The 14,075-nt window shown below is 51.5% G+C and overlaps 1 protein-coding gene across 1 annotated transcript in view; it reads left to right on the top strand.

Annotated features, from left to right (window-relative positions):
• Window positions 1–14,075, top strand: part of Plb1 (phospholipase B1) — a 120,897-nt gene that overhangs the window by 85,284 nt on the left and 21,538 nt on the right. The window contains exons 42-49 of the mRNA XM_028873942.2: window positions 423–518; window positions 1,335–1,406; window positions 6,411–6,476; window positions 10,393–10,453; window positions 10,992–11,050; window positions 13,112–13,179; window positions 13,460–13,503; window positions 13,724–13,823. Coding sequence (XP_028729775.2) covers window positions 423–518; window positions 1,335–1,406; window positions 6,411–6,476; window positions 10,393–10,453; window positions 10,992–11,050; window positions 13,112–13,179; window positions 13,460–13,503; window positions 13,724–13,823 — 566 coding nt within the window. The remainder of the gene's footprint in view (window positions 1–422; window positions 519–1,334; window positions 1,407–6,410; window positions 6,477–10,392; window positions 10,454–10,991; window positions 11,051–13,111; window positions 13,180–13,459; window positions 13,504–13,723; window positions 13,824–14,075) is intronic.

Raw genomic sequence — 14,075 nt, 5'->3', positions numbered from 1 at the left:
ATCTCCTGCCAGGAATGCTGGTCCTCAGTTAGCTCTCTCCCTGTGCAGCCCGGTACCCCATTCCGTGTGGGTCTTCCCACCCCAAGTCACCCAGTCTCTGTCAGGTTGACGTCAGTATTAACCAATACACTACCCAAGACTCCCTGGAGAACTAAGAAACTAGCTTCTTCACTTACAGCATGAGTTAGAGATTCTACAAATGTGCCCAAACAGAGCACTTTTTAAATAAAATAGGAAGAATGTGAAGGCCAGAGAAGATACTGCTTGAGGTCACCCAAAGCTCTTTATCTGTGGGAATGCCCTTATGTCCCTGGCATGTTCCCAAAGGGAAGAGGGTATGTTGTGGTCATTGCCCAGGATCGCATGGCCTCTGGCTCCCTCTAACCCCACAGGACCTTGAGGAAAGTGCTTGTCTCTTTCAGGATGGGCGTCCAGATACATCCTTCTTTGCCCCAGACTGCATCCTCCCTAACCAGAAGTTCCACACTCAGCTCTCGAGAGCCCTTTGGGCCAATATGGTAAGATAAAGAGCAGCTTCTGGCAGCTTAGTCTAGTGCAAAGCACCAAGCTTACCAGATGTGGGGCGGGCCCAGAGGGACAGCAGCTGGCACATCAGTAGATGTCTACAGAGTGGCCATGGAGAATCCTGGAAACTGACTTGGCCAGCTTGCACTACCAGCTGTCCCTTGTGAGCTGTCAGGAGGGATGCTGTCTACATAACCTATCAGAAGGGCTGGGGACATGACTCAGTGGGTAAGCCTGAGTTCAGATCCCGAGGGCTCTTGTGAAAGCCAGGGATTGGGGCAGACCGCGATCACCCCAGTGTTGGGGGACGGAGATCCCAGGAGCTTGCTGGCCAGCCAGTCTAATTAGAACAGCATATTCCCAAGTTTAATCAGAGTCCCTAACTCAAAAAATAAGGTGGAAAGCAGCAGGGAAAAAACCCTTGACACACTGACCTCTGACCTCCATACACAAGCATGGTTATCAACTTGAACACACACACACACACACACATGCACGCACGCACGCACGCGCACACATGCACACACGCACACCAGCAGAAACCCTGCATTTATTCAACCTTTTCTGTACACCACTCCATATGCTAGGCAGTTGAAATCACGTAATCTCCTTTTAGCCCCTCCACATACACACAGTCTCACAGGGAGTGTTTTGAGTTTCCCAGAGAAGCTGACTTGCTCTGGATCCTGCTTGCCAGCCCCTGACAGAGCCTCAAGTCAAAGCCACACCCCCAAAATGAAGTTCTGATGTTCCCTTCTTCAGCAGGGACAAACAAGCTTGGTGTGTTTTTCTTTTCTTCCCCCCATCAGCTTGAACCTCTGGGAAAGAAAACAGATACTTTGGACCCGAGAGCATTCATAGCCATGGCCTGCCCGACCCAGGTAGTGAAGGAGGGACTTGCTTGGTCTGTCCTCAGAAACTGGCCAGACCTGTCCCTCTTCCTCCTCCTTTTCCTTCTCTGTCTCTTCCCTATCCTCCTTTTCCTCTTCCTCCCCCTCCTCTTCCCCCTCCTCCCCTTCCTCCTCCCTTCTCCCCCTCCTCCTCCTTCCCCTCCTCCTTCCCCTCCTCCTCCTTCCCCTCCTCTCCTCCTTCCCCTCCTCTCCTCCTTCCCCTCCTCTCCTCTTTCCCCTCCTCTTCCTCCCTCTCCTCCTCCCCCTCCTCCTCCTCCTTCCCTCCTCCTCCCCCTCCTCCTTCCCCTCTTCCTCCTCCTCCAACTGAGCTTGCTCAGCCCTAGGCTGAAAGATGGACTTGGGAGGGGGGAGAAGGGAATGTGGCTGAGCTGCTTCCTTGGAGATGGGTGATAAAGTTGGGTCCACACAAAGAGGAGCCTGGGCAGCAGAAGCCAGGAAGGCAAGAAAGTGTGGAGCAGATGGGGGGGTCTAGATATGAGTGGAAGGGCCAAGAGAGGGACCCGGGAGCCCAGAGCCTGGACTAGGTGTTCTCCCCGTGAAGAGGGGGCCAACAGCAGGGGTCACAACGGGAGAGCCCGAGCTACCATCAGGGAGGGCTCGAGAGGACCAGCCTGAATTGGCATCAGGAACAGCACAGGGCTCCTTTTAAGGAGGAATATGTTCGACGTGACTTCAGGCCTGGAGTGAGGGCAGGCTCACGTTCCCCTTGCCTTCAGCTCCTGTTTCTGGTTTTGTCTTATGGCTTTTTAACCAAATAAGGCCAAGGCTAGAGAGCCCATGGTGGCCATAAAAGCAGAGCGCCTGACCTAATGTGGAAGGCTGGGTTTCCTTCCAGTCTGGGTCAGGCTGCAACCAGCACCCCGCCCCCTGCTTACCAGGCAGAGCCTCAGCCTAGGCTCGCAGCTCCCTTGGGATATCTGCCGGGGATCCCAAGAAAAGGGGAGGCCCCTATCCTGCTCCGTGCTCCCTGTCAGCTCTCTTTTCCATCTCAATCTTTAGTACCTGGCTTCCTCTGATATACCATGAGCAAGAGGGACCGGAAGAGGGGATAAGAGCAGTGGTAGCAGAGGGTGCAGCGGCCGGATCTAGTGCCCCAAGCAGAGAGGAAAGTCAAGTCCTGTAATTATCAGCGTGCATAGGTAGCTTGAGTACCAACGATTGATCAGCTGCTGGGCAAAAGGGCTTGGGTGAGGCCCCTCTATGCCCTCTATGCCATGTGTGAGCATATTTGCTGCCACTTCCTGAGGCAGTGAGTGAGGGGCATTGAGGGGGAGGGACCTGGGCAGCTTGGGCAGTAAGGGGCATGTGAAGACTTAAAGCAGTGATCATACCATAAGAATTTCATTTTCCTTCTCCTTGTGAGCCATTGTATGTACAGGTGTGCACGCATGCGTACACGGAGGCCAAAGGTTGATGTTGGATGTTTCCAGCTGTTCTTCACCTTAGTTTTAAGATGGGCTCTCCTAAGGACCCTGGAGCTAACCACTTGGCTATAGACTGGCTGACTAGTAAATCCCATGACCTCCCCCCTACCCCACCCCGTTTCCACCTCCCCCCGGTCTGGGATTACAGGCTCAAACTTCTACATCTGGCTCCTTGGATGTGAGCTCTTCCTCCCTACAAACACTATATGCCAAATTGAGGTCCCAGCCCTGGGTCAGGGAGGGTCCCTTCACTGTGAGCCCCAAGGCAAATTATGCCCCCTCTCCGTCCCAGTTCAGGCAGGGAGCCCCAAAGAGATGAGGCTCTCTACCTAGAACTTCAAGCTTACTTCCTCCATTCCGGACGGAACCTGACCTAACCAACTATTGATGAGCTGAGGCAAGAGCCAGCTTCCTAGAGCCTGTACAAGCCCAGCCCGGGGAAAGCTGTTGCTAAGCAACCCTGGAGCCCATTCCAAAAGGGTCCATCTGTTGGCCAGCCCAGCTTCACAGCACAGTGTCTCAGGTGCCATCTGCTCCCTGCCATGTGCCTCGGAGCCATACAAAAGTCCATCCGTGTGAGCTGATGGGGACAGGCAGTGCATATTTTCATCCAGGCTGCGTCTAAACATAGAAGCCACACGCGGGACCTGGGGGATGAGGGAGGGGCGGAGGCAGCGAGTTGGGAGTGAGTTCTTCCAGAAGTGCCCCAATCCTCCTCCATTCCCAGCCTCACGGATACCATGATAGCACATTCCACTGCGCCAGGTAGGGTGACTGCACAGTACACCGTGGTTTTAGGATGTGTTCGCAGATTGGGCGAGTTCCGTACAACTGAGTACTTGATTAGCTCTGTGGGCTCTTCTCCCCTCTCTGCCCCTTCTTTACCTCACTCCAGAGCTGAGCTCTGCCCTTTCCCAGCTTTTATTCCTCTTGACCTCGGTCACGGTTACGTTTCCCTTCTTTGGAATCTGTTCCTCCCTGACGTGGGAAGGCTTAAGCACCTCCATTTTTTTTTTTTCCTGGTTGCCTCCCTTCCTACCTCTTCATGGCATTCCTATCTCTAGCTCTGAAAAAACGAGGTCCCTCTCAGACGTCCCAGTCTTGGTCTTATTGTGTGCATCCTCACTCTGAAGTTGGTCTATTTCTAGAGTTCTCCTCCCCGCCCCCCTTGAACTTCCTAGCTCCAGCTTCCACAGTCTCTCACCCTACCACTGTTTTTCTTTCTTTCCCAGACACCCATCCTAGATTTCCAAACCCTTAAGACACGTTTCCTCTTGGAAAGTCACATATGGTATAAGATTACTGCTCCTACCCAAGAAACGGGGGAGGAGATGAAATGCATACATAGCCCATCAGAAAAGTCCCTTCTTTCTCTGCAGACCTTTCCATCTAAGCTATGCAGCAGCCGGGTTCTCCAGCTGCTGACTCAACTGCTCGCTCTGGCCTGGACTCTGCCTCCTTGGCAGCCCACGGAAACCACCGGGCAGCGTCCCTTCTACCTGCTCAGGCTCGCAGCCAGGAATCGCACATGTTGTCAGCCCCACCCCAGGCCTTTTAAACCAGCCTGACTCATGTGCACCAAGCAACCAAGAGCCAATGAAAGCAGAATTCCAAGGTCCCTTTGTCCTCTGATCCCTTCGGCATATTCTCCTCTCCCCCAACTCATGCTTCCTGTGGTCAGATAAATAGTTATGAGACTCCTAGCTCTTCCAGAAAGGTAAAAGAGGACTGTGCCTTCCGCTCCAGCCAGGAGGGAGAATCATAATTAGCCCCCACGCCCAGTCTTGTCCTGAGGGATGTAAGTCCCCAAGTCTTGTGTCAGTTCTCAAGAAAAATTCCACACTTCTAGGTCTGCTGGTCTTTATTGCTTAGGAGTGTCTCACGTCTTTCTTCCTTGTGCCTGATGGACGAATCTCCCCCTGCCCTCCTCTCGGTATTTCTCTGGGTACAGGAACCGGACACAGGTGTAGGTCAGTCTTTTGTAGAAGGCACCCAGGCTGCCCTCCTGGGGTGACTGTTGAGGCGGACGCTGACGACACTGATCTGAGACAGCCTAATTAACTATGCTGCGTGCCATTACGAGCTTCTCTGTCTCGCATTGCCGACATGGCCTGAGTGCCGCTGGTCTCTGTTTCAGATCTAAGTGCTGACTGAGAAAAAGGGGAAGACAGGCCTCGGCATTGGGGGGCGGGGTTTCAAGACAGGCTTCTCTGTATAACTGCTCTGGCTGTCTGGGAATTCCCTTTGTAGACCAGGTTGGCCTCAAACTCGCAGAGATCCTCCTGCCTCTGACTCCAAAGTGCTGGGATTTACTGTTTTTTTTTTTTTTGTTTTGTTTTGTTTGTTTGTTTTTGAGACAGGTTTTCTCTGTGTAGTTTTGGTGCCTGTCTTGGATCTCTCTCTGTAGAGCAGGCTGGCCTCGAACTCAGAGATCCGCCTGCTTCTGCCTCCCGAGTGCTGGGATTAAAGGCTTGTATAACCCGCCCCCACCTAGCTAGCTTCAACATTTTAACCCTCCTCCTCCTCCTCCTCATCATCATCCTCTTGCTCTTCATCTCTTCCTTCTCCTCCCCTCTTCCTCCTGCACCCCTCCGTGAGCCAAAATAAAACCTCTCCCAGCTGAGTTTACCACGGAGACTTAGTTTACAGCTCCTGGAACTGATCTCTAAAGACATCTTTCCCAATGGTCTGATTTGCCCCTCTCATCTCTCCACACCTCTGACTATTTGGTTCCCATTTTTTCCCCCAGCCTTGGTCTTTCTACTCTATAAGCATGTTCCCCGAGTGTCCCTAGGCCTGGTCTACCTCACTGTTTCCTGGTCCAGGTCTTAAGTTGACTTTGCTTTGCTCGGTTGTGGGTTTTCTCCTCCTTTGATTTTCTCCTGGTTCTCCTTTGCCGCCTCCTCCTTCTCCTCCTCCTCCTCCACCTCCTCCTCCTCCTCCTCCACCCTGCTTTGATTAACCCATCACCTTCCACTGGGTGGCCTGGGAGTGTTCCCCCGGCTTGCACCAGCACTGACTCTACAGCAGAGAGGTGAGGAGGGAGGGCCTGCCTGGAGAACAGGTTAGTCAAGGGGGAAAAACGACCTAAAATACAGGAAGCCAACTTAAAGTGAGTCATAAACACATACAGCACAAGGAAGAGAGAAAGAAAAAAAATGCCAGGTAATAAAACACACTGATCATCATAACCCTTCTCCAGAAAGAAAATTGCTGAAATGTGAGTCTTTAGCCAGAAAAAAAAAAATAAGAAGAAAATAGGTAAGACCAAGGACTGCGGAGATGCATGTAATTGCTATGGTCTACATGAGATCATGGAGCCCAGACCGCAGAATGTGTTGAACTTTCTCTAAGCCTTTTATTTGTGCCTCCCTGGCTAATAATGCTTTATAAAAACCCTTCTGGAACGGCTGAAATTCTGTCTATGCAGCTCTTTGCCGTTCCATGCAGAACCCTGTTAAATAAACCTAGAAGGCAGGGTGGTTAGCTCAGACATAGCCTCCCTGCTGTCAGGTAACCTCCCCGGGTCATTTTTTTTTTTTCCTCCTAGGATGAGCCCTTCCTGAGAACCTTCCGGAACAGCAACTACACGTACCCTTCCAAGCCAGCCATTGAGGTAACCTCTGACTCATGTCTGTGTCTCTCAGACACAAGCTAGTCCTACCTGCCAGGGACTCGGGGCGTGGTACAGATTTCACTGTTAGTTTAAGCCCAAATATATCCTTCTGACATACTGGGAATTGGAATGTACAAAAAAGGGTCCGGAACTGAGGCCCCAGGACGGTCCTGACATGTTCTCAAGTTGCCTACCTGACGTCAGCGGCCAAGCAGAGGAAGTGCCAGGGATCAGCGTGCACCGACCTTTGCTGTCCTGGGCTCCGCGACATTGTTTGTAATTAAGCGCGACATTGTTTGTAATTAAGCGTCTCGGTCTTGCAGAGGTGAGCAGTGGGGGTGGGGCAGGGGTCATGAAGTGCCATCAGCTTCCTGAAGGTGGAACCCTAAGCTGAGTGGGAAGGAATCTCTGTGCCAGGGGTGGAGTATGACAGGAAGCTGACGCATATCCACACCAAAGCCCGGGCCTTAACTGAATACAAGTCACTCAATCCCACTCGGAGCTTTCAGAGAGCTCTTTGGCTTTAAGGATCGACACTCCAAAGGTGGCTTGCCAGATCCTGTGCCACACCACACACATCACACCACACCACACACATCACACCACACCACACACATCACACCACACCACACACATCACACCACACCACACCACACACATCACACCACACCACACACATCACACCACACCACACACATCACACCACACCACACCTTGAAGAACCTAGGCCTGGTCCACCGGGTCAGAGACTTGAGCATTTCACATTTATGCTGAGGGCTGGTGGGGATGTAGAGACGCATGTGACATGGTCCCGACCTGGGTAATTAGAGCCTAATAGCTCTAACTAATAGCACCTACTATGTGTCATGCACTATTTCAAGGCGGTAGGAACTGATGGGACTCAGCTTTTACAGAGAGTCCCGTCTGCTGAGCTGAGACATCTAGGACATAGCTAAAGTGATGATTTCAGGTAGGGACAGCCATTGCTCAAAGGGGGGAGATGGACCACAGGAAGGGTAGCCAGTTCTGATGCATCATGGTTGCTGAGCCTGTCTGAGAAGGGGAGATTTGAACTAAGACATGCAAGTCAAAAAGATGCCAGCTGCCCGGAGGACCAGAAAATGCCAAGCAAAAGGGGCCAGAAAGCATGGAGGCTGCGGGGTAAAGCAAGTTGAGTCTAATCGGGGAGGAGAAGGAAAGTCAGAGCGGCTGGAGTCAGGGCATGTGACTGTGGTGAGTAAACGGTGTAGGAGTTGAGAGCAAAGTAGTGCTCAGGGCCAGGGCACATAGCCAGGATGCCTAGGAGTGAAGGTTAGGTTTCAGGTGGGAAGCCATGGGAGGTTTGAGGATTTGGTACGTGCCTTTAAGAGACCTCTCTGGCTGTGACATGGAGACTGTACCTGACATCCGTGACTAGGGAGAACTTGCTTTTTGAGACAGAGTAGCATGTAGCCCAGGCTGTCCTAAAACTTGTTAGGTAGCCAAGGATGACCTTGAACCCCTGATTCTCTTATCCCACCTCCCAAGTCCATGGGTTCTGGGTGTGCACCACCACACCCAACTTTTACTTAAATCTGGGTTTGGTTTTTGAAATATGATCTCACTCTAGAACCCAGACTAGGCTATAATTCACCATGATCCTCCTGCCTCAGCTTCCTAAATGCTGAGATTACAGGTGGGAACTGCCACACCTAGAAGAAAGAGCTTTCATATGCCACCCAAAGCACTGAGAAAAGCCTGTGTGGAGGTGCCAAGGAACTGTCAAGTGTGATGTCCTATTCCAGCCGTGTGGCTGGGAGCTACATCATCTCCGGGCTCTCTGGATTCTCTCTGACTCACATTAACCCAAAGGTGTCGAGTCCTGCTTGAACCAGTGACCAAATTCCCGTGTGACTGAAAAGTCTTGTCAGCCAGGCATTTGTCTGTTCATTTTCCACTTCCTTAACGGATTCTACGAGGAACAACCACTATGCTGAGTGCTGGATGGACGGACAGTCATGGGGAGTGGGACTTGGCCTGTTCTCCTGGATCTTTATTCTTAGGGATCTTTCCTTCCACTGTTTAAAGCTCAGGGTAGAAAGGTATGTTCTCGTTTTGATAGATGGCTGCCTATAGTAGGCAACATCAACACTGCCTTTGTAACCAAGTCCTGGGTGGGTTCCTGGACCCACTTGGTGTACGTAGAGCAAGATGGCAGACCCCTGGCAGGTTCTGGTTGAAGTAACAGCATGGTGTCTTCTCCTTTGTGACAGATGTACACACTCAGGTCTAGTCTGTGTGTGTCACATGGAACGTGCTCAGCCATCAGAGATTCCCATGATGTGGGATGTTGGTAGCTCTAGAACTTTCTTTCGAAGTTGCACTTTTCCTAAGTATTTGTCATGTGACTGTTCTTGACTTCCATGAAACACATTTAAACAGATGGGAAAATCACTGTGATCTGTTGAGGAGGCCCTGGGGGTACATGGATCTACTGGATTAAGCAAATGTATGAGAGACAGTTTGGTGAAGCCCTCCCCCGCCCCCACAGAAGGCACACTTACGTCAAAGAGTCTTCAAGGTTGATTGATCACAATTTCAGGAATGTAAAGAGTTGGAATGTTACAGATCCAGGGCCAAATAGTCTTGCGTTGTCTTTAGTCCCCTTGGAAGCTATTCATTGTCCAACTCTGTGCCCAACCTAAGTCCTTGTGACTCTCGGGAGGAAACTTTTTAAAAATACATGAAACTAAGCAGACAACCACTAACTTCCATCAACCCAGAAGCTAAAAATGTCATTAGAGAGCACCTGAGAGGACATTTTCCTTCTTTACCCGGACACCTGATGTCTCCATGAATGTATTTCTTTGTTCTGTGACTATAAAAACTTCACAGAACCATTTCTACATTGGAACAGATTATTCGGGGCAAACGAAATCTATGTTCCTGGGCCATGGTCACTTTCACTTATTTTTTTTGGCTGAAAATCACCTTTTTTTTTTTTTTCTCCCTTTAGGGGAAGTTGTGTTATGATGGACAGCTTATCCTCCCTCCCTCTGAGGTGAAAGCTCAGATGTGTTTTGATTGACAGTTCTTCTCATTTGCTCAGGAGGGACATGAGAAGGCTTATCTCTGGATGACCTTTCCAAAGCTCTGGCAGTCACTCGCTCACACTCCAAGAAAATCAGTCAAACCGTTGTGGGGAGGCGTTACTGCACACCCAGTGTGCTCGTATTTGGAGAAAGTTAGTTCCCCACCGGTTGGCTTGAATTGGTATTTCTGTGCCTTTTACCCTCCCACCCTGCCCTGACTCCCCCGGCGGCTGGGAAATCCACCCTTTATTAGAGACAAGGACAGTTGACCAAAAGCATCCAGTGTACCAGATGTTCGCATCTGCACCTAGGAGGGATTGATGGCTCTGGGTTAAATAGCAAAACAGACGCCAGGAGCTTTGCAATTACAAAACTTCGGCATTTTCGTAAAAATATCTTAATGGATGGTTGTTTAGACTCTGGTGTCATAATTAATGTCAGTCAACTTGGTGTTAACACACATCAAAGCATGCCTGTGATTGCTCATGTCAGACGTATAAAACCTGTGTCCTTTGCAGAACTGGTTGTAAGAATTCATTGCTTTCTGCCTTATTTTGTGGCTCCATTTAAATATAGATAAGTCAAGAAGGGAAAGGCTGTGCTGTGAGTGTGTGTGTGTGTGTGTATGTGTGTGTATGTGTGTGTGTGTGTGTGCGCGCACGCGCACACACACACATACACACACATACATGCACAGAAGCCCTCTTCTCTCTAATTTTCTTTTTCCACTCCTGCAGTTAACTATACATCCAGGGATGTATTTCTAGGTTCCTCGGCTGAATCTTCTTGGGTGTACCTTGCCTGCATGTGAGTGATTATCCTCTATCTTTCTCCTTCTGACTCAGAACTGGGGCAGTGACTTTCTGTGCACAGAGCAGAATCCTTCTGGCAGTATGCCCAGCTCAGGTAAGTGAAATCATCACACCCCCTTCACAAAATACCACATTGGGTGAGAGACCTCTAGGTGCCCCCTGGAGCCAAGTTGAGCAGACCTTGCTGGTTCCGTGCCAAGGCAGAGCTAGATGCTCAGAACCCCCCCCCTCCCCCAGAAGCTGATCTGCAGATATTGCTGGGCTCCAATGTGGAAGGACTCAGGCCTCCCCACACACACACACCGAGTAATACTTTCATCTCTGAAGATTCAACACAGCTCCTCAGGCCTCCCCGATTGGTGAGACAGGTGCAGCCAGGGATGTGGCCCTAGCTGCCTATTCCATGTGAACCACACCGGAACTCCGCTGGACCACCCATGGCGTGCCAGATGGTAGCCATCTAGCCCACGCTCTTCAGAGCCTTAGCAATGAACTGAAGAGGCAGTACCAATAAACCTTTAGGCTAGAAACAGCATAGGGAGCCGTGGGCTAGCGCAGACCCCCTGGCCTTGTTGAACGCACCCTGTAAAAGGCCAACACCCTTCCACTCCGCGTTTGCCTCTTTCCCCTAGTCCACGCACTCCGGCCAGCAGACATCAAGGTGGTGGCAGCCATGGGCGACTCTCTGACTGTGAGTACCGCGCCGTGGGCCAGGGTGGGCCCCACAGGGTTTCGCCTGGCTTGGCAGAGTCAGCTCTTCCTCTGCATTCAGCAGGGAGTCCGCTTCCAGGCAGGAAGCATGCATCCCAGCCCCCCACCCCCCATCTTCCTTAGCCCTACTTAAACTTCACCCCGCGCACAGGGTCTCCCTGCACCCCACCCTGCTCCCTCACATCAGTATGGTGCACGTGTCCAAAGTTGCCTGAACTCAACTCCATCGACACAGTCCTAAAGAGTGATAGGTCTTAGCGACACATTGCCTCACCCCAATTACGGCGTGTTCCGTAAGGACGGGGGGAACCCAGTTCGGTCCTGGCTCAGTCGCATTAGTTAACTGTTCAGCCACTCTGCTCTGTGCACCATGCTCTCTCAGCAGTTCTGAAAGGAAGAACGACACAGTCATAGCCCTCAGGCTAAGACAGCCGGAAACTTACCGGGGAGGAAATCGTGAGCCAATGGGTGACATCTGGGACTTTCAAAATGCATATCCGTTCCTGTGGAAGCCAAACCGCCCCCACATGGACGTGAAGGTGTTTTAATTGTGGTGTAGACATGGGAAAAGTAGTGAAGGGTTGTACACCAGTTCCCAACAACCCTGACTTCACCCCAGTGGGCCATATGTACAGGGGCAGGGGGAAGAAGTGATGTATAGTAGATGCAGTAGACTGGCAGGGCCATGATTCTTTCAGTTTCGTTTTGTGTGTTGGGAATCTCAATAAATAGCTCCGACTGACTCCAACTTGCTCTGCAGCCCAGGCTAGCCTCAAACTCCCAGCAAGCCTTAGCTTTTCAACGGCTGGTATTACCGGCATGAGCTACCAGGCCCTGAGGAGGCAATAATGATTTTTTTTTTAATTTGAGAGAAGAGCTCAAGTAGCCCTGCCTAGCCTCACACTTCCTGAGGATGACCTTAATGCCTATTCCTCTTGGCCTCCGCCGCTGGAGTGCTGGGATTATGGGTGTACCGCACTGATCCCAGTTTATTCGGTACTGAGAACTGAACCCAGGTCTTCAAGTATGCCAGGCAAGCACCCTACAGGATGAGTTGCACCCCTTAGTCTTGGGGCAAGATTCCTGTGGTGAGATTAAGTTGGTTGTTTGTTTGTTTTTAAGTCTTTAATTCATCAATTATGGCAAACGTGCTACTTTGGCAAATTCCAAAGAGAGATTGCTTTTTTTGTTTTGTTTTGTTTTTATTAAGAAAAAAAAATAAAATAAAGGATGGCCACTTCAGAAATGTTCATAGAAAAGAAAGTAGAAAAAAGGAAGCGACGAGGGGGGATGGACCGCAGACGATGATGTCCCCACGGGATAGGGGTTTGACTTTCACCCTGCCTTGGCGGAGATAGCAGGGAGAGATGCGGCCAGAGATGGGAGAGAAGGAACTAGGGATTTGTGGGCCTGGGGAGGAAGAGGCTCAGCAGTCCAGGAAGGGGAAGGGAGGGGAGGGCAAGGACAGAGCAGAGCAGCTCAAGGCCTTCAGGCTTTGGCGGTAGTGCCAGGTCAGCAGGCGTCCATCGGAGGCATGGCCTGGTCAGAAATGCAGGAAGCACACCCTGGGGTCAGAACGTGGATGCTGGATGATGGCGCCCAACACCAGGGACCCGTGTTTTTGCTGTAGACCCCAAAGGCAAGATAAGCATGTGGAAGTGTCAGAGTCGGAGGCAAATGGCAGAAAGAGACGTAGAGCGTCGTGGCAGGATGGGAACATGGTGGCCCCTGTGAGGTCAGATGGGATACCAGTGTTGTCCACAGCGGACTTGTGAGCGCCTCCAAGAACACGAACAGCGTAAAAGAAAGGACCTTGACTGCGGAAAGGGAAGGGGGCCAGAGAGAGGCAGCAGGACCAAGTGAAGGTCTGGGAGGAGAACTCAGACCTTAGATGCGTAGAAACAGAAGAATGGGCCTTGCCTAGAAAAGGCCGAGCTGAGTACTGGCTGCTACGCCAGAGCCAGAGGGCCTGCCCGAGGGTCCTCTAACTCATCGCCATGGGACAGACAGCCTTTTGAAAGCTTCCCTTTGCTCTTCACAGACAGCCTTCGGAGCTCGACCGAGCGAGTCCAGCAATCTAACCACCCCCTGGAGGGGGCTGTCCTGGAGGTAAGAGTGCTCCCGGCTCACTCTCTATAGATAACATCCCCCTAAAGAGGTATAAGAAACGGGTTCCCCACCCACCACCTGCTCAGGGGTAGGTGTAGGTCCGCCAGACCCAGCTCTGATATCCCAGGAGACTCTGTGATGCTGGGTTAGCCCCGAGGGTGGTAGGAGCAGTGCCCCAAGGGTAGAATCTCTCCAGGCCCGACTCCTACCTGTGACCAACCCCCCCTCCCCCAGGCAGCAGGTCAGTGTGACCTTGCCAAAGTGACTTTCTCTTCCCCAGCATTGGAGGAGATGGCACGTTGGAGACTCATACCACACTGCCCAGTAAGTAACCCACGCCAAGAGGTCCTGGTTCCACGACCATCATGGCCCTCACCCAGGCCAGGGCCTTTTGCCTAGAGTTGGAGAAACGGGAAGTGATCTGCAGGGAAGGGAGTCAGCTAGACACCCCCCCCCCCCGCTCCTGCCACACACCTGTGACCCCAAACTAGAGGCCCACCTCAGCTCCCGTCCCCTGTGTCCTCTGCCTCACCCCTCTTTAAAGACATACTGAAGAAGTTCAACCCTTCCATCCTGGGATTCTCTACCGGGACCTTGGAGGAGACGGCGGGATTCAATGTGGCCGAAGAAGGGGCCAGAGCTCAGTGAGTTGACGTGGGGACCAGCAAAGAGACCCAGGTGGGGATCGGGGATCAGGGTAAAAGCTGAAAGGTCAGAGAAACAAAGGAGAACGAGTCACTAGAGAAACTTCTCATCACTACCGAGTCCTCGGGCCAAATGAAAGGCGAAATTCTGTCTCCACGAATCCTCAGACTGGAAAGCCTCTGAGTCCTCAGGCGAAAAGGGATCTAGTTCTTATCTCCTCATGCCTTATATGCCTTTCGACATCCAGCCAC

The sequence above is a fragment of the Peromyscus leucopus genome, chromosome 22 (genome assembly GCF_004664715.2).
Source record: "Peromyscus leucopus breed LL Stock chromosome 22, UCI_PerLeu_2.1, whole genome shotgun sequence".
NCBI lineage: Eukaryota > Metazoa > Chordata > Mammalia > Rodentia > Cricetidae > Peromyscus > Peromyscus leucopus.
This window is presented reverse-complemented; position numbering and strand designations above follow the sequence as displayed.